This window comes from Bactrocera tryoni, chromosome 5 (genome assembly GCF_016617805.1).
Source record: "Bactrocera tryoni isolate S06 chromosome 5, CSIRO_BtryS06_freeze2, whole genome shotgun sequence".
Lineage (NCBI taxonomy): Eukaryota > Metazoa > Arthropoda > Insecta > Diptera > Tephritidae > Bactrocera > Bactrocera tryoni.
In genome coordinates this window covers 29,499,045-29,519,229 of record NC_052503.1, presented here as the reverse complement: position 1 = coordinate 29,519,229, position 20,185 = coordinate 29,499,045, and the positions used below count along the sequence as shown (strand labels likewise).

The 20,185-nt window shown below is 32.6% G+C and overlaps 1 protein-coding gene across 1 annotated transcript in view; it reads left to right on the top strand.

Moving 5' to 3' along the window:
* The first annotated feature begins 473 nt into the window (after positions 1-473).
* The window catches only part of LOC120776849 (paramyosin, long form), a 31,061-nt gene continuing 11,349 nt past the window's right edge, over positions 474-20,185 (top strand). The window contains exons 1-7 of the mRNA XM_040107884.1: positions 474-957; positions 2,067-2,123; positions 13,201-13,287; positions 13,387-13,553; positions 17,465-18,336; positions 18,418-18,545; positions 18,614-18,726. Of these exons, the coding sequence (XP_039963818.1) occupies positions 835-957; positions 2,067-2,123; positions 13,201-13,287; positions 13,387-13,553; positions 17,465-18,336; positions 18,418-18,545; positions 18,614-18,726 (1,547 nt within the window). The 5' untranslated portion in view covers positions 474-834. The remainder of the gene's footprint in view (positions 958-2,066; positions 2,124-13,200; positions 13,288-13,386; positions 13,554-17,464; positions 18,337-18,417; positions 18,546-18,613; positions 18,727-20,185) is intronic.

Below are 20,185 nucleotides of genomic sequence, written 5' to 3'. Positions count from 1 at the left end.
AGCGGAGCGTGAAAAATGCGATAAAAACATACACGCACACAAATACACACAGGCACACACAACTTATTTTTGTATTTATGTATGCATGTATATGCAGCTTATACCTCCATAAAGTGAATTTTGTGCGCCTAGGTCTAAATTCGTAGATTTTTATACGCTAATATGTGAGCTTGTGTGTTCAAATGCAACAACAGCAATAAGTATAGACGATTTTCCGAAAGCTGTGAGCGGAAAATCAGCTACATATACGTATTTATGTGTGTGGGCATACGTATACAGTTATAACGGTACACGTAAAGTCCACTCAATGCTGTACAATGAACGCCACACAAACAACAACAACAATTGGCAACACCACCACACACACACACGCATAGTGTCTCACACCAACACAGGCAGATTCCCACTCGAAAATAATTGACATGCCGCGTCGGGGTAGAAATAGACGAAAAGATCGTCAGGCAGCGCCAAATTCACGAAATACTCTTTATTCGAACGACACCGGGATCTCTTGTTCAGTAGATCACCAGCCTTTCTCCGACGTTTATTACGAATTATTCGGTGACTCGGTGACAACTACAACTTTTTGTGTGTGGAGTGCGAAAAGATTTCAATTTAGTCTCACACCTACAAAATTTTTGTTACTGGAGGATAACAACTGCATTGCAGGGAATATTGAAATTTTTCCACCACAAATTGCCGGACTAATTAAAACGCGGGCGCGAACGAAGTGTTCACCTGAGTGAAAAAACAAAAAGAAATAGAAATATAAATAATTATAATTAAATATTTTAAATTTATAAATTAAATTCACAACAACAACAATAATAAAAAATGTCCTCGTCGCAAGCAGTACGCTCATCGAAATACTCCTACAGGGCCACCTCAACTGGACCGGGTGGAGCTGATATCTCCATTGAATACAGCGCCGATATGGCTGCCCTCTCACGCTTGGAGGTAAGCAGCGTGCCAGAAAAACACGAAAATTAAGAAAATTAATTAATTAAAAAAATTTATTAAATAACTAAATATAATAATTTTTCTTACTAATTAAATAATGTAAATTAGAATGAAAAAAGGCTTAGTTAGAAAAAATTGGCGTTAATAATTAATTTAAAAAATTATCTGAAAAGAAAAAAATTAATTAATTAAAAATAATAATTAAATAAATAAATATAATTTACTAAAAATTTAAATATAATTTATATAAAATAATTAATTAAAAATTAATTAAGTAAATAATTAAATAAATAATTAATTAAAAAATTAACTCATTTTTGTACCTTCAAAAAAACTACAAACTCAAACACACAGTTTTTGGAAAACAAAATTTTATGTACTTAATTTTTTTTTAAATTAAATTCAAACTACAAAGAGACTAAAAATGTGTAAAAAACATGCATGACTATGGTACAAGTGTCCAAAAGATCCTCGAACATATGCATGTACCCTACCCGTGCGCACGCCACTTTCCGGCGCAGTGATGTGAAATATGTAGACGAAGTAGATATTGAGGATTCAGCTGCAAAGCAAAGTGAAAAATGTGCTCGTGCGGATTTGTAGAATGAAAAGCTGGCAAATATACATGCATACGCACATATGTGTACGTGCGTGTGTGTATGTCTCTTGCTAAGCCACTATGACTTAATATAATTATACATATGTATGCGTGTATGCTAAACGAATTATGTAATAAAACGAAGAACGCCAAGCAGAGAATTTGTGAAATATGTAAAAGCGTGTGTATTTTTGGTACGCGAACGAGTTAAAAAAAGACACTGTGAACCGTGTGCATACATACCTATGAAACCTACGTATGTATGTGTGTGCATGAATGTACTGACAAATATATGCATATTTGTCTAAAATGAATTGTGACTGAACTGAAATGAATATTATGAATATTGAAAAACTTTTTATTTTGAAGAAATATTTTTTTATGAATAAATAACTGTGATATAGACAAAATATAACTCTCTAATAACGGTTAAGCGCGCGAGAAATAACAAAATATTTTTAAATAACACTTCAAGCTGTGAAAATGACAAATTTCGCTTTACTTGCAGGATAAAATCCGTTTGCTCCAAGATGATCTTGAAGCCGAACGTGAGTTGCGCCAAAGGGTGAGTATCGGGGGTGTGTAGGTTAGAAAGTATATACTATACATGTTTAAAAATTAGTTTGGAAATAACAGATATTCACATTAGTAAATAAAAAATAGAATAAAGAAAACAAAATCTCAAAATTTTTTTATAAAAATATGATACACAAAGCTTTGGAACTGCAAAAAAAAATTAGAAACATTCAAAATTAACAAATTTTGTTAAGAAAACATTATAAACATAGAAAGCTATGGTAGTGGCCTAATATAATTTATTAAATGATTGAAGGATTCTTACCCAAATCTTTAAATCGCTTATATATAATATCTATGTATATCTAAGAAAAGATATGTTAACCAGTAACTTTTGCAGCAAAGGCATATCCTTTGTGACAGATTCTTTGTAATTTAAGTCTTTCCTCACAACTCCAGTGGTCTAAAGAACTGAGAAGAGCCAGACTTTTGAAAAATTTCTCATCCCATTAGTTTAGTGATCCATAAATAAGGTTATAGTAGACTCGATCTAACAACTTTTTCTTACCTTAGAACTAGTTAGTATAATATGTTTAGAAGTAAGAATAAAAATTCTCTAACTACCTTATGACCTTTCCTAAAATCATCCTTAGCAGTAAAAAAACTGTTTAATCCTAAACTGCCAGCTGGCTATATCATATATAGATAAGTACATATACACCATATATACATGTAGCAATAAAAAGAAATGTACTAAATTGAGAAATGTGTGACTTCATGCCGATCTCTCGAGAGAAAAAACAAGTAAAACAATATTGATAAGGATTGGTTAAAACCCTCTTTACTTCGAAACGAAACTAACATACGCATTTTGTTGCCAACAGATATTTACCTCACAAGCTATACAAGTAAAATATACCAACATAATACTTCTAAATGATCAGGAATTTTTCGCAACGAAATCTTTATAAATTCATACCAAATTGAACTATTCGGCAATGCACACAATGATCACTTACATATATTAACGAAATTGATATAAAATGTAGAAGTATAATAGCAGAGAGAAAGAAAAAGTGTACAGCTCGACGATTTTATTCCATCAATTCGCGAAGTCCAGGTCTCTATGATGAAAGCAAACAGGCAGAAAACGCCTACGTTTTTGTAAACTACTAAGAGTATACTCATTACCTGTTATACCTAAAGCTTAAGCTCTTTTATGAAATATAGGGGAACAACTTTGTGTTTTATTAAAAGAATATCTTTGAACATTATTGTAGAACGACTGAGTCAAACCAAATGGTGACTGAATCTTCCATATCAAGATCGATTAGTGCCACAAAACCTTCCATGTTTTGGCCTGCGACCCCTTCTTAAGTTGGTAGGTTTTTTAGTTTGTGGAAAGTACTATAAACTCCCCACATAAACACATAAATGCAAAGAAAAGCTATTTCAAATTGAAGTTTTTCTATACCTCACAGAAAATTACCTGCTAAAGTCTACTATACGTAGCCCCAAATTCCAAATTCTTGCCAAATTGCTTTTAAACGCCACTAAAATTGTTTCAATTGGAGGCAATCGAAACGAATAAATAGCGAATCTTGCGAAAGTGGATTGTAAAACAAGAAAAAGTAGAGGAAAAAGTATAACAAATAAGCGAATGCAGCCGCAAAAACAATGTGGAGCTGCAAACAGTTTGCTAATTATAAATTACCCTTGCGTGCAGCGGCGTACGATATTGTTGTGCATTGAACTTCAATCGCATTTCACTTGCATTAAGCTTGCCGGGGCGCTGATGACGCCGTTAGATAAGCGGAGATTTTGATTGAAAGCGACAAACTAACAGCCCACAAGCGGCAAACAGTCGCATTGCAAATAAGAAATGCAACAATAAATACAAAACACAATGCAAAACAAAAACAAAAAAAAAATTACAGCGAAAGTAAATGCAAATGGGAGAGGAGGTAAAAAATGCATGTAAATCAAGCAATGATTGTACAAAGTCGCGTTGCTCATACGCCATGTAGCACACCGAAGCACCGAAGAAGAGCAGGCATTACACTGAACATAGCGAAGAATTAAATGAAATACAAAATAAGAGCATAAGGAATGGGAACTGGGAAGTGTTGCGTGGCATTGCGACAAATTTAGAAAATACTCCTGGCCCGGGTGAGCCCAAAATATGCCACACCAAGCGCAGGCAAATGCGACAGTACGAAGGAAAATTATTTTTTATGAGCGCGAAAATTTTTTTTTTTTGAAAATCTAAAAAATATTAAATGGGCAATAATAGTTTTGAAAAGGGTGAAATTTTTATTTTATTTAAAAAATTTTAAATCTTCCACCGCCAACAGCTGTTGCCTGGCAGCGTCGCGAAACCAAAAGCAAAGTACAACTAAGAGGAAATCAGACGATCCTAACCCCCACCAAAAAGCATATACCAAAGCAAAAGGCACATCGCACGGCAAGCGAGCGGCAAGCGGCGAGTAATGCTAAATTTAGCAGCGACATTCAATACAAATGATTATAATTTTCACATTAAGCGAATATTAAAAAGCTGCTGAAGAATCTCTTCCAACACACAGGCGATTCTAACACACACATTAGCAGATAGAAAATATATATGTGTATGCATACAATTGCTTAAACATATGTAAGCATGTACGAATTGACAGCGGCATTGTTATGTTATGTTAGTCGTCGACATGCGCCTGTGTGTGTTTGAGTGAAATATTAAATAATTTTTTACTTTCAACTTTTTTGGGCCATAAAAAGTGGCAATGACTAAAGGCAAGGAGAAAAATTGAAAAACGAAAAGAAAAATGCTAAGTAATCCAATGCCGAATTAGCCAGCAGGCAAGTTTATGTCGAAAAATACAATATATATAATATGTATGTATGTATTTATATGCATATATTCTCATTTGCTATATTAAAATCGTATATATTTCTTTGCTTTGCATTCACTTCTCAGCGTAATAGTCCACCCAAATGCTTTTCTATGTCACATAGCTGCTTATTTACGCGCTGTCTTGCCCACTTTAGTCATATGGTGGCACACAGCTGTCAAAATATATGCAAAACAACATGTTGTTTCTCGTCACAGCGAGCTTTTTGGGACTCAAGAGGTGCGCCGCTTGTTGCATGTGTTACTCAAAAATCGTATAAGTCCTATTGCTATTAATTTTAGTACTCACAATTTTTTCGACTTACTACCCTATGACATAAGTCAAAGTTTGACAGTTGTCTAAAAATCTACCGTTAACTAAAACTTTCTCTAAAATGTATGATAAGTAATCTTATCAAGTAAGTTTATCATACTTTATGATAAAGTTAATGAAAATTTGATAAAAGGAAACGTCTAAGGTGCATGTCAAAATTTGATTCATATCAAAATATCTACCGTCAACTAAAATTCTCTCCAAAATATTTCCTAAGTCGTATGAGTATGATCAAAAAAGTGTAGAAATTTGTCTGACAAAATTAAAAATGTTTTATTCTCCAAAAATGGCAAATGACAGGATTTGACTCCTGTCAAACTATCAGTTGTCAAAGAAAAACTTTTCCAAAATATGTCTTACAAACTCTAGGGTACGACATCAAATATCCTGGAATTTTTAGGACATAAATCAAAATTTGACACCTCTCAAACTATCAGCTGTCAAAGAAAATTTTTATTTTTATATATGTCTTATACTCCATGGGGTACAACAACGAAATACTGGAATATTTTATGACACAAATCAAGCATATCTTATTAATTACAATTCTTGTGATATTTGACAAAATTTGACACCAGCCAAACTATCAGCTAAAACTTTTCCAAAATATGTCTCACATTTTCTTAGGTATGGCATGAAAAATTCTGGAATTTTTGGACTTGTATACTATTTAAAATAAAATATATATGTTTCTTATTTATTAAAATTTTTGCGATATATGTCAAGATTTGAAACTATCAGCTGTCATGGAAAAACTTTTGATGACATATAATGAATAAAGTATTTTCTTATTTATTAAAATTTGTGTGATATAAATATATCTAAATTTGACACTTGTCAAACTATGAGCTGTCAAAAAAAAACCTCTTTAAAAATATTTATTACATTCTCTAGAGTACAAAATGGAAAATTCTGGAACTTTTAGAGACGTAAATCAAGTATTTTTCGTGTATTAAAATTTTTGTGATATGTATCACCATTTTGCATCTGTCAAACTATCCCCTTAGAAAGAAAACCTCTTCCAAAATATTTCTTCCATTCGGAAAATCCGGAATTTTTATAACATAAATCAAGGTTTTCTTTTTCTATAATATTCAACTGACATATCTCAAAATTTGACACCTGTCAAAAATGCATACTTTATATATAAAAAATTAAGAAAACATCACTAAAATATTTCTTACATTCTTCAAGAAGCAGGACCAAAAAATATGGTGAATTATGAGAAGGAATTATTATAACAAATTCCAGTTTTATTTGTCAAAATTAGACATCTGTCAATTCAGTTAAAATATGTCAATATTTACTAAATTCGCGTTTGTTGTAACCCACGAGCAGCTCAATCAAATTAAAAATCGTAGAAATGTAGATATAATGCTAAGGAAGCATTTGAATTTGAAAAATTATTATTCAGTAGAATTTGAAAGTTCGGTTGATTTTGATCAACATCGGATCTCAATTAAAATGGTTTGGATGCTCTGGAAACCTTTTAAGAAACGATGTACAATGTTTCATCTATTCATTTAGGTTGTTCCGACTCTCCAGTAAAAATTTATTGACAATTCTTGGAATTATAATATAGCAATTAATACAAAAATTGAGTTATCTATCAAAAACTTAAATACAATAGAAAATAAGCGTTTTTTGAGCAAACAGTGGGAAGGGAAACCTGAACCACGTAAAACTACCTATGGAATAGCTATATGCAAAATACTTTCTATTTTCTATACGACTGCAACTTAATCCTTATTTTTTTATTATTTTATTTTAACTTACGTTTCTAGATTTGTTGTTCAATGGATGTTTATTCAACAAATCATAAGTTCCAAATTTATGATCGATATATGTATATGATTTTCGAAACAGATACTGTTTTAAGTACCCTTTATATTATATGCCAACTCTTGTTTTCTTACAAATGTCTCACTTCAAGCATATTTTTGTCGTCCCATAATTCCTTACGAGATCAGCTGACGACCACTTAGACTTGTCGTGTTCCCATATTAGCTGTTAGCCTTTTAGAAGATTCTCGGTACATAGTATTCTGGCGACAAGTGTGTCTGTGGTTAAGTGTACTATATGCATTGATATTTTATATCTAATAATGCGTATATATGTATGTACATATGTTTGTTAAAGTGTCTATATATTTAATGAGTCACTGCAAAGTGTGTGTCCATGTGTCACTAGTTTATTTTTGTAAAAGAAATTTTCCGTTTCTTCAATTCCGAAAAACAATAAAACTTTTGTTCGAATTTTAGTTTCACCGGTGTTTCACATGCATGTATGTGTGTATATGAGAGTTTATTTTATGCTTCCCAGAAGCTGCTGCTTATTTGATGCATAAATTAATGGATTTCGCGCTGGAATAAAATTCCCTGGGCGCCATGCGGTTTATAGGTTTGGGAGTTTAAAAATTTCACCTATTTTACACCGCCATTGACTAATTTTGCTTTTGGAATTTTGATATTTTGCAGTTGCAATTTTCAAGGAATTATCGATGCAAACTTGTATACAAATTAAGTACATTAAGTCAAAGAAAGATCAAAAACTATACATACTATACATATTTATTTGTTAATAAGGGTGAAATCTATTTGAGCTTTTTTCACAGTCTGTTAAATTTCTCTGTAATCAGCTACAGAGTTCTTTAAATACACGGAATGATAAATGTTGTGATATTTTTTATTAATGAAAAAATTTTAAATATGTTAAAAAAAAAACAGTTTTATAAACTTTATAATTTAAAAAAGGTTTTACTTAAAAAATAATTGTTGATAAATGCTTTTAAAAAATTATGAAAAAGAGAACATTTTAAAACTGTTTTTAAAAAATTTAGATATCTTGAAAACATAATTTTAGAATTTAAAAAAATTCGAAAAATATCTTTACCAACATTAAAACGCTTTTGAATTAGAAAAAAATGTAAAGATAAATGAAATCAAAGTTTTAGAATCATTAAAACTCAAAAAAAAATTGCAAAACTAAATTGAAAAAATTTTTTAAAACATTTTTTTAAACTTTAAAAAGTTCTTCTTTAAAAAAATTGTTGACAAATTGTTGAAAATTTTTTTTAAAGGGTTATGAAAAACATAAAAACAGAGAAAATTTTAAAAATGTTTTTAAACAAATTTAAAAATTTTTAAAATAAATTTAAAAAAGTTTTAAATTTCTAAATTAAAAATAAGGTCAAAAAATATATTTACAAACATTGAAAAAAATTAAAAAACTATGACAACAAATATAAAAAGTAAACAAATTTTTTTTTAATTTTAAAATAATTTCAACTTAAAAAAAATTCAAATCGTTGTAACTATTTTACTTGCCATCTGTGTAGTGGAATTTTGAAAAAATATTGCATACTTTTGGAAATAAACTTTAAAGGTTTTTAAATAAAAAAATATAAATTAAAAAAAATTAGGTTTCTAAATTTGAATAAAAAATGTATACAAAAATGTTTAAAAAATTTTAAATTAAAAAAGAAAATTTTCAAAATTTGATTAAAAAATTACTTCAAAAATCTATGAAATTTAAAGATTTTAATTTAAGAAAATGTCGGAAAATGTCTTGACAAACTTTAAAAATTTTAAATTAGTAAACATACATACATATGTATTTTGAAATAAATTTTTTAAAAATTGTAAATACAAATAATAGAAATAAATATACAAAATTTAAAAAATTATGGAGGAGAGAAAATGTAGATCCATAAATTAATTATTTGCCTGTACGTATGAAATTTTGAAAAAAAATTAAAATTTTTTATTAATGTCGAAAATATTTTAAAATGTTGCATATAAATTTAAAAAAGTTCACTCTATTATGTCGCTATAACTATATAAATTAAATACTTATCAGTATCTACATACATACATATGAAGTAGCGGCTCTCTACTTTCGTTATTCAAACTTTGAGTATAATGTATATAGTAAATACATATGTATGTAAGTCTCTATATACATATATATGCACTGTATTCGCCGAAGTAATCGAACATTCCATGTCTCTAGCCTGTATCCAAGCGCACACGTTTCTACTTACATATACATATATATCTCTTTACATATGTATAGACACCATTGTATACCTCAGAGTTTCGCCTTAGTGCGTTCGCAAATCGGGCGCTTTACCTCGCAGCGCGGAGTCCACCTCTTCGACGAATGCTAACACTGCTCATAATAGCCGCCACAAATGACTTCCAAATGTGTGTGCACTCCTACACGGACATTTTATACACATTGTTGCCTTATTTTATTCGCTTGTGAAATTTGGAATGATTTTCAAATTATATGAATTAGGTCATTTTAAACAGAAAACTCTAACGGACAAAAATTCTAAAGCAAAACCAACACACATTGCGTTTTGTATATTGCGCACCGCTTTAATTAAAATCATTAAAATATTTTCCATGCACTGAAACACCAATAAACACATAACTAGATATACATACATATACCCGGCATGTAATTATAAGGAAAATAGTTTTTATAATCTTGCACTTGTGTTTATGAGATACGTGAGTTCTTGAAGTAGGTTCTAAAATACACGAAATGTGTATACATGCTTACACATATAGAGTCATATTTATATCGGCATATCCACATGTTTTAGCGTTCTAACACCTACAAAATTCTCTAAGTTCAGCTGCATGTTGCAATTCTGCGTGACTGCTCTGCGCATTTTTACGTTTGCTGGCCTCTTGCCACTGCAAAATTTACACAAAAATTAAAAATAATTATTACTAAATATCAAAATTGTGGGTATATTTTCATTAGTGCGAAAAATTTGCTTTGCATGTTGTAGGTGTTGATGGATGCCTTGTCATGTTTAGCTCATAACGGTATGCATAATTTTGATATAAAAGCAGGCAAACTTTCAAATTAAACATGAAATTTAATTAAAATCGAATGTCCATGTTGTCTGTCGGATAGGACAATTTTGAGTTTGCAGAAACAAACATTTTCAAAAAATACCTTAAAGTTCCCTGACAGAGGTTGCATCCGAGAGGAGCAACGAAAATTCGCATAATTTTTACAGTAATTTAGTTAAAAATAAACTAGCGAACTGAAGATTTGCATCAAATTTTATGTTTTCTTAAATTATCTAACTAAGATTACATAGCCTCTAAAGTCAGCCACTAGCCTCAAAATTTGGAAAAAAAGGTTAAGTTGAACAAAGTATAAGAAGTGAGAGAACAGTAAGGTTAAACCCAATAGGAAGTAGGCACATTCAAGTTCCATTCTCATCTGCAAGTTCTTGTTATCATATCTTCTTTTCTTCTACAATATATCTTTTCATCAAACCCATATCTGATATAGTTTAGCTAAACTAAACATAATCTTTTCTGATAAATGGATTTCCAATCAGTTTTCTTGGCACACTAAGTTACAACTCCTTTTCGACTCTTAAAAGTTAAACTGAATTGGAGAATTCGATTTTTGTTTATCTTCATTATCTAAATATCTGCTTACTACACTTTTTTATATCCTTTTTATACCCTCAAGATGGTATATTAAGTTTACCAAGAAGTTTGTAACACCCAGTAGGAAATGTCGGAGACCCTTTACAATAGTAAATTAGTGATTTTTTTAAGATAACTGGTCAAATGAGAAAGCTATCTATACCAGCTCTTCAATCTGAAGTTTGCAGGTGTTGATATGAACTTTGAGCATAGTCGATTTCGGCATGTCCGTCTGTCTGTTTATACTTGTATATGCGCAAAATAGTCTCGCAAAACTAGTTTTTGAGATATCGTTCAGAAATTTCACACACGTCCTTCTCTCTCCAAGTAGCTACTAACTTGTCCAAACGCCGATATCGAATCACTATAGCATATAGCCGAAATCGACTACGCTCAAAGTTTATATCAACACCTGCACACTTCAGATTGAAGAGCTGGTATGGATAGCTTTCTCATTTGACCAGTTATCTTAAAAAAATCATAATGGATTATTTTCTAAAGCAATGATGGAAGTTCCGAAGAAATTGTTCAGAACGGAACACATATGTATATCTGCAATACAAAGGGTACTTTCTAAATAAACAGCTTGTATAGAAAACATGTTTTTTTTTTACGAGATATCTTCACCAAATTCGTTCAATGCAACTGTATAATCTCCGAAGAAATTGTGTAGATCGATTATTATACCATATATAGCTCCATACAAACTAAGCGATCATAATAAAGTTTCTTTGGAAAATTTTGTATTTTTGAACAGTGAAGCTGAAGTTATGGTTTTTTCTTGTTTTTGGAGATATTATATCAAACTTATCCTCAAAATGCTGGGTTTAAAAAGAAATATGAAAATGTATTCCAATTTAACCAATGACATAACTTAAAAAGCTTAAATTTTTTATCAAAGAAATTTACTTAATTTAATTGTAAATAAAATGCAAAATATTTAGTTATTCATCAATATTTAGTTGATCGCCTTCCCCCACCCCACCAGATGTAATACACGAATTCCAACGATTTTTCCAGTCCTCGAAACACTTTTCATAAGCACATTTTGGGATGATCTTCAGCTTTTTAAGCGAATTTTGTTTTATCGATTGAAAACGGGATCCATTCCAGTTATTGCTGACTTCTTTGCATGTCAAACTTATTAACCCAAATATCATTGGCAGTTATAATGCTCTCCATGAATGTGGGGGATTCGGAATTCGCGCGATCAAGCATGTCCAAAGGGACCTGTTTACGGCATTCATTTTCATTTATCATTATCATTAAAATCATTCGAAAGGACTCGCGGGAGATGTCGAGTTCTCTTGCCATCTCTCTAACACTTGCCTGACGATTTTTAATCACCGTATCCTTCCCTTTTTTAGCGTGGCATTTCTTCAATGATCTCTCGACAGCCTTTATTTGATCCATTTTTATCCATTGTAAAAATCGCAACGCACTACTGAAATGTACCGGCTTAAGCACCTGCTGTAAACCAACTGGTTGACGCTCATATTTGGCATAGTAATTAAGGACAGTCCTGCCAACTTAGCAAAGTACATTTTTTTCTGAAATATCATTTACCCGGGGAATTTAATTACAATTTCGTGGTGCTTTTTTGTTACAATATATTTCAGGGGATGGTTTGAATGTGCTGCAAATTACTTATTATCTTAAGTCAACCTTAACGTTTTTCACCACCAGAGTTGTATTGGAAAGGAAAACAGAGTTCTCTCAACTTACTAAATTTAACGACAAATGTAAACAAGTACCGTTATTGATATGTATTGATAGACAACAGTAGGTACAGTATATATGAACTTTTAGCTATCACAACGGACCGGCGTTCTAAGCTGTGCAAGTTAGATCCCCGTTAGGATCGACCGCTTAAACTAACCTAACCAATAAAAAATAAAAAATTCTTGAATTACAAGTATAGAAATATTTATTTCGAAGTTTTTTTACCCACATTCATGCACAATCTATAAAATATATTCACAGTAAAGCATCTTTAACGCAAAACAAAATAAGTAAATAAATAAAATTTCAACTATTAAAAATCAAAATTCTTAGTGCTTACATATGTATACATTACTAGACATTCTAAACGCTTGTATTAGATGATAATAACTATCGAAATAGGCAACGTGAGTAAGCGCAATGAAAATACATAGTCTTTCAAATGAAGGAAGCGTTTTTCAAATAAAAATTTTTGTTTGTATATAAATATTTGTATAAGAATGAAGTATACAAAAAAAATTATAAGAATGTAAATATATAAAAAAAAGTGTAATGAAACATAGCTACAACTGTCAATATTTATGAACAAATATTTTTTTATACACTTAAACATTTTTGCTCGTGCGTGAATTTCTGTTATTTTCTATAGAGTTCTGGGAAATTGTTTTTTATTGCTTTTTTCAACCGAAGCATTCTAATATGGTTTCAACAAATTTTACAGATCGAGCGCGAGAAGGCCGATCTCAGCGTGCAGGTCATTCAGATGTCCGAACGTCTTGAGGAAGCTGAAGGCGGCGCTGAACATCAGGTGAGTGCAACAAAACACACCAAAAAAAATTAAACTTTTAAAACAAAAATTATTGGTTTATATTATTAATATATTTTTCGTCTAACATACAACACACAGTTCGAGGCCAATCGCAAGCGTGATGCCGAATTATTGAAGCTGCGCAAATTGCTTGAGGATGTGCACCTCGAATCCGAAGAAACTGCCATTCTTCTGAAGAAGAAGCACAACGAAATTATTGCGGATTTCCAAGAACAAGTTGAAATCCTAACGAAAGCGAAGTCCAGGTGAGTGTGTCGTTTGCAGCAAGCGAAGAAAGCAATGTATTAAAGAAAGCTTTGGCTTGCTTTTTAGCAGAGCTTTTTTAGTGCTTTTAACTTAGCGTTTAATTTAGTGCTTGAGACGCGCTTGTTTTATGTGGAAGTTGTTTGTTTGAGTTTTAAAATATTTTAAAAAATATATAAATACTTTTATATACATACTTATATGTTGAAGAAACATACATATATTCACTTAAAATTAAATAACGTAATATCATAAGTTTACAGGTGACGGAAAAAACGATATAATAGAAACCACTCATAGAAACAAAATTTGAGTTTTGGTTACAAAATGGTTATATTTTGGTTATAAAGTGGTTATATATTGGTTATAATTTGGATATATCTGACAGCGTAAGCTGAAAGTTTTTTGCTACATATAGGTAATATGATGTAGTGAATCATAGGCAGCAAAAAACTCACTTTCGATTTTTTTGTTGATACCGTTATTTTGCATTTTAGGTGACAATATGTACTTATATGTAGAAAAACATATGTATTATATACATATGTCTATCTTCAACTTAACCCGTTGCACATTGTAACCATTGTAGCCTACACACACACCGTTATACATTTGTTGTCAATTCATTGAACTTAACACTAGTAACCCAACTAAAACGTCGGTCACCGTGACCTCGTCTGCTCATGCTCGTAATTGGGCTAATATGTCAGTGAGTCAGTCAGCAAAAATCGTTTTGTTTAATGTTTATACGAAAATGTTGCATTTTAAATGCGGAAAATTATTCACACAAAATAAATAATCGAGTGCAATGCGCTTGACATACAGTGTGTACGAAAAGCAAACATACCAACTGCATATAAATTGCAGCAAAGCGTTGAAAACCGTTGTTTATCTAAACAGAAAAATAGCTGTGGCTACAAAAATGTCTGAAATGTATTAAAATGTGTTGAAATATAGCAGACGATTATACACATGTGTATGTAATTACTTGTATATAAATAGTATATAACATATATAAACACCGTTAATGTATGTAGGTGTCGATGTGTAAGCGCGCAGGCGATTGCGAAAAGTGTTCGTTGAAATCTCATATTTCCAAAATCCAAAAATAACACAAATCGTGTCGAAATATTTTTCAAGGCTACAGATACACACAGCCGTTGGTAGAGTGGGAGCATTGCTGCTGCAGTAGCTCACCGCAGCTGCGCACTGTATACAATATGTTAGCTGATCTAGCATACTTACTGTGCACCTTATACGCTTTTTCAGTGAGCTATTTAACTTAAAAACTCGAAATTTGTAAAAAAGTTGAATATTTTCAAAAAGTTTTCAAAACAGTTTTCAAAAACTTTCCAAAACAGTTTAGAACTTATTAAAATTTATTTTGTTATTCGCTGCATTTTTTGCTTACTCATACACTACATCCCGTAATTGGCAACTGTGTGTGTGCCTTTAGCTTTCACCTGCGGTCCTGCGCATTGCCATGCCTAAAAATCATATTCGTGAGCTTATAACGCAAACTATTCGGCCCACTCCCACTACTACAGCGCCGCTATGCTGCGTTATGCGTCTGCTAGTCTGCTGGCTGCTGCGCTTTGTTGGCTAGCAAGATATACTTTAGACAAGCGAAAGCTTTTGCCGCAAAAGCTCACACCTTAATGACCAATGAGCCGCGTCGAAAATCTCTACAAAGTTATTGCGCTGTCTGCTTCTGTCTGTTCTTGCATATTTTATTTATTTCTTTTGTGCTTTACTCAAATGTTCAGCACTTATAGCAAAGAATATAAAAGCAAAAGCATAAATATATGCATACATATATACATAAGTTGAGTCGAATAATGCGCGCATTTATTTTTAGAAAAAATTTTGAATTTTTCCTACACATTTTTCCACCTTTTTGCCGCACGGCCCACACAATGTTGCGCCGGTGGTTGTTAGCTGTTTGGCTGGTTCCGCTCAGCTTCTCCGCACTGTCGATCCAAATAAGTCTTTGATTTAGTAAATATTCAACGTGTTATTGTTGTTGTCTCTTTTTGTCAAATTCACCTTTATGGAAATTTGATACTTTTTTCTTGCATGAAGCAGATGATGTGCGAATGTCGAGCAAATGTAGAATTTATGAAGTTTTCCTTGAACAGGATAGGATGGGAAATATGGTCCTAGTAACTAAGTAACGGTAATCGTTAAAAAATTTCAAAATAACATTCTTTAATATATGTAGTTCACGCAAAGTTTTAATATCTTTTTTATGGAATTAAAAAAAAAAATTAGCAATGCAATAATTTAAAAATTCAACTCTCTAACCAAATTCTCACATAATTTTTTAATATTTAATTTTAATTTTAATTTAAAAAATTTTTTAATAATATAATACATTACGCACCGTAATAATACTTTTCTTTAATTTTGATTTTCAAAATGCGAGCTGGTGGCGCATATAGTCACCCCTAGTCGATCTTTCAGTTTTACCCGCACGCACAGATTCCGCACTGAGAAAGCTCTTTCATGCATATTTTTACTGATAGTTTATGCACTCCCTTAGAATAAGCAAGAATTAATTCCTTACTATCAGTCAAAATATGCCTAAAATAGCTTTTCAAGTTGGCAATGAAAGAAATATTAGTAGAGTCGAATAACTTCGGTAGCATCGAAGATTAATACCCCACTTGGATTTGGACTTAGTGTGTAATGACCATGCTCTGTTATTAGCATTGGTATTTATTGAACCATGCTATTTCGTTTTCGAACTACATATAATAGATAAAAAAAAAGCTCAATAAAAGCTTACAAGCTTATCGTATAAGCTTTTCGAAAAAGAAACAGTTATTTGAATAAAGAGTTGTAACCAAGTCATGTTTATTTTTCGAGTTTATTGTCTGTATTAGTGTTGAAAATTGAACACTGCCCACAAGCCTTGAGCTTTCCATGCAAAATATTGATTTAACTTGTTTTAAAAATCACTTTTTTGGTAACTAAACTTGACCGTTCAATACATTTTTTAATTAAAATTTTCAAATTACTCGTTAATTTACTCAAACACTTCTCAAAGCTCAGGGGCTCACATATACAAGACATAAAGCTGGAATTTATAGAACAACCTGAACTTCACTAGGATGCAATCCTATATTGACAGTATCAAAATTATATGACTTTCTGACAAGAAGAAACTGCTTAGAGAAGTAAATTACTCTTTCTGAGTACTTGTAATATACCTACACTTTTTAAACTCGAGTTTAACGTCAATTTTTGTTCCTTCACGTTAACCCTTTTTCGAGAAAACATCTGACAAAAAACAGCTTTCCGAAAAGGTTCAAACTTGCTGTTTATTGACAATTTCTGATGACGTTTTTGGTGTTTATGGATAACCAAACCTCAAAAAATGTTCCTTAAAACGAAGAAAAAAGAAAAGTTCCAGAAAAACTTTTCAGAGAAGACATGAAAATTGTTCATAGACTTTAAACTTGAATTTATAAGGCGGCTGGAATGAACTTAAGTACATTTTAAAAGAACCCAAGAATCGATTAGGCTACAAAGAAACGGACGCTGATCAAATCTATGAATAGAAAATTTTGAACTCCTAACCACGTTTCCTTTTAAATAATAGTACATATTCTGCAAATTCTCTAAAAGTGGGGTATTTACAAAAAAATTAGATTTAAACTCAGTCGGTTAACTGAAAGATTTTGTCTCTATGGGTCAATGCAAAACTAAACTCAGTTATTTAGATTATACCCAGCTTATCACCGCTGCACATACAATCGACTTTAGAGATAACGCTGCCATGCATACTGCTGCCGCTAAGTATTCTATGTTGATAAATAAATTCCACTTTGAAACACTATCAATTAACTAATTATACCTTTTTGTACTTATATATTTCATTCCTTGCACTGACTCGAACAAACTTATGCAGGGCTGAGAAGGAGAAATCCAAATTCCAGGCCGAAATTTACGAATATCTCTCCCAAATCGAATCGTTCAACAAGGAGCGTATTGTTACCAGCAAACATGTTGAACGTTTGGAAGTCACCATTTCCGAATTGAATGTTAAAATTGAGGAATTGAACCGCACTGTCATCGATATTACATCGCACAAGACCCGCCTGTCGCAAGAGAACATTGAATTGATCAAGGACGTCCAAGATCTCAAATCCAACCTGGACGCTGTCTCATATTCCAAGAGTCAAGTTATCTCACAATTGGAAGATGCTCGCCGCCGTTTGGAAGATGAAGACCGTCGTCGTTCGATGTTGGAATCTTCCCTTCATCAAGTTGAAAGCGAATTGGAATCGATTCGCATCCAACTCGAAGAAGAATCGGAAGCACGTATTGACTTGGAACGTCAGCTGGTCAAGGCCAATGCCGATGCTATTTCCTGGCAAAACAAATACCAGACTGAAGTAGCCGCACGCGCAGAAGAGGTCGAAGAGATCCGTCGTAAATACCAAGTGCGCATCACTGAACTCGAGGAACATGTTGAGTCATTGATAGTAAAGATCAACAATTTGGAGAAACAAAAGACTCGCTTGGCCAGCGAAGTGGAAGTTTTGATTATCGATTTGGAGAAATCGAATAACACATGCCGCGAATTGACCAAGTCGGTAACTACCTTGGAGAAACACAATGTCGAATTGAAGAGCCGTCTCGATGAAACAATTGTATTGTTTGAGACTAGCCAACGTGACTTGAAGAACAAGCAGCTTGAATTGCAACGCACCGTGCATGAATTGGACAAAGTCAAGGATGCTAACAACACATTGGCACGTGAGAACAAGAAATTAGGAGGTGAGTACAATGCGAACTAATACACTTACTTATTTCGTTTATATTATAACTAATACACATTATATTCACTCTTCGTCGCAGATGATCTCCATGACGCCAAGGGCACACTCAACGAATTGAACCGTCGCTTGCATGAATTGGAATTGGAACTGCGCCGTTTGGAGAATGAACGTGATGAATTGACTGCTGCTTACAAGGAAGCCGAGGCTGTAAGCATTAGCAACTAACCATTCATAAGAGAAATGATTAATGTCGTTTTCTTTTTTGTCTCATACAGGGTCGCAAGGCTGAGGAGCAACGCGCTCAACGCTTGTCTGCTGACTTCAATCAATACCGCCATGATGCCGAACGCCGCTTGGCTGAGAAGGACGAGGAAATCGAGGCTATTCGGTAAGTCGCTTAAATTTAACTTTCTAACTTTACCACTCACTTGTGATTTGGAGATTTTGTATTGTGAAAAGTATTAAAATTTATGTGCCATATAAGATTTTGTTTTATATCTGCATATATCTATGGTGAATATCTGAAAAATGAGTTCTGGTCATTCTATGAAGTGAATCAAATGGAGATTAATCCAAAGATCGTGAATTACCTTTTTGCATGTTCCGTGAAAGTTAAGCATGAGCTTCGAACGTCTTAATAATATCGTAAAGATTTCGAAGTATAAAAATGAAATATTCCCAGTCTATTTGTTTCAGAGACCACACTGACTATCATTCATAAAAATCGGCATTCAAGTTTTTGGGATGAGAAAGTTTCCTATGCCGAGATTTTGATAGAACTGGCCATTCACACAGAAAGTGGAAAACTCTTTGCTCATTTGCTTCTAGGTTAAAACTGCGGCAAGTATTGTTATAGGGCAGCCCCAAAAGGTCCAAGCCCCTTTATAGAAGCTGTAATTCTATACTAGACTATTACTTGACTTATTTAATATGTATTCCCTAGTATTCACATACTTCTGAAATGTATGCTGTGTTATCTTGCAGTTGAGGATTGGTTTCTATTTGTTCAAAATGCGTATAGAGCTCTTTCTAAAGTGGATTTTAGTTTGGCGAACTCGTCTGCATTTTCGTTGCCAAATATATTCCCAAATTATGGACAAATAGAGTTGATGTGCCAGTAAACTTAAAGTTTTTTTCAACGTTGTTGTTGTAGCGGCAGAAAATTGACAGTTCTTGGCCGGATAAATTCCGGTTTCGATCCGGTTACGTAGCTGACTACGCTGGAGTTAATCTTCGATAATGGGACCTGGATATCCTTTTGCTAGCTGTGCCTGCCCGTTGTTATTTAATAGAGCTTCTTAAGTCTTATCTATGCCTAGTAACTACTATCTTGTTAAAGACTCGTCCATAAAACCGAAATATGTAAGACCGCATTATTCTTGAGATGAAAGAGGTTAGGTTGGACTTTGAAGGTACAGAGCTGGACAGAGACCACCCTGAACATTGGACAGCATTTTGCAAGTTACACTTGAGTTTATCTATCCTGTCGCTATCTTAAACGAAAGAATTGTCTCGAGTACTCTACAAAAGTCGAAAGGTTACAAAAATAGTAGAAAGTATAGCAATCATTCAGTATTTTCTGTCTCGATTAGTTAAATCAGTTATCGAAAAGGGAGCACTACTTTTGAGCTCAAAAGGCTGTTATCAACAATAGACCCTTGCAATGTCCTATAGAACCAACATAAATACGAAATCAAAGCAAAAACCTTAAGGGAGGAATATACTTCGCAAAAAAATCAATAAGCCGTTAAGATATCGATTTGAGTTTTAGTGGTAACCATGCTAGCAAAAAGTGATTGAAACCAATTTATGAGATCCGTATTCAAATAGCCCGCGAGCACTCTTTG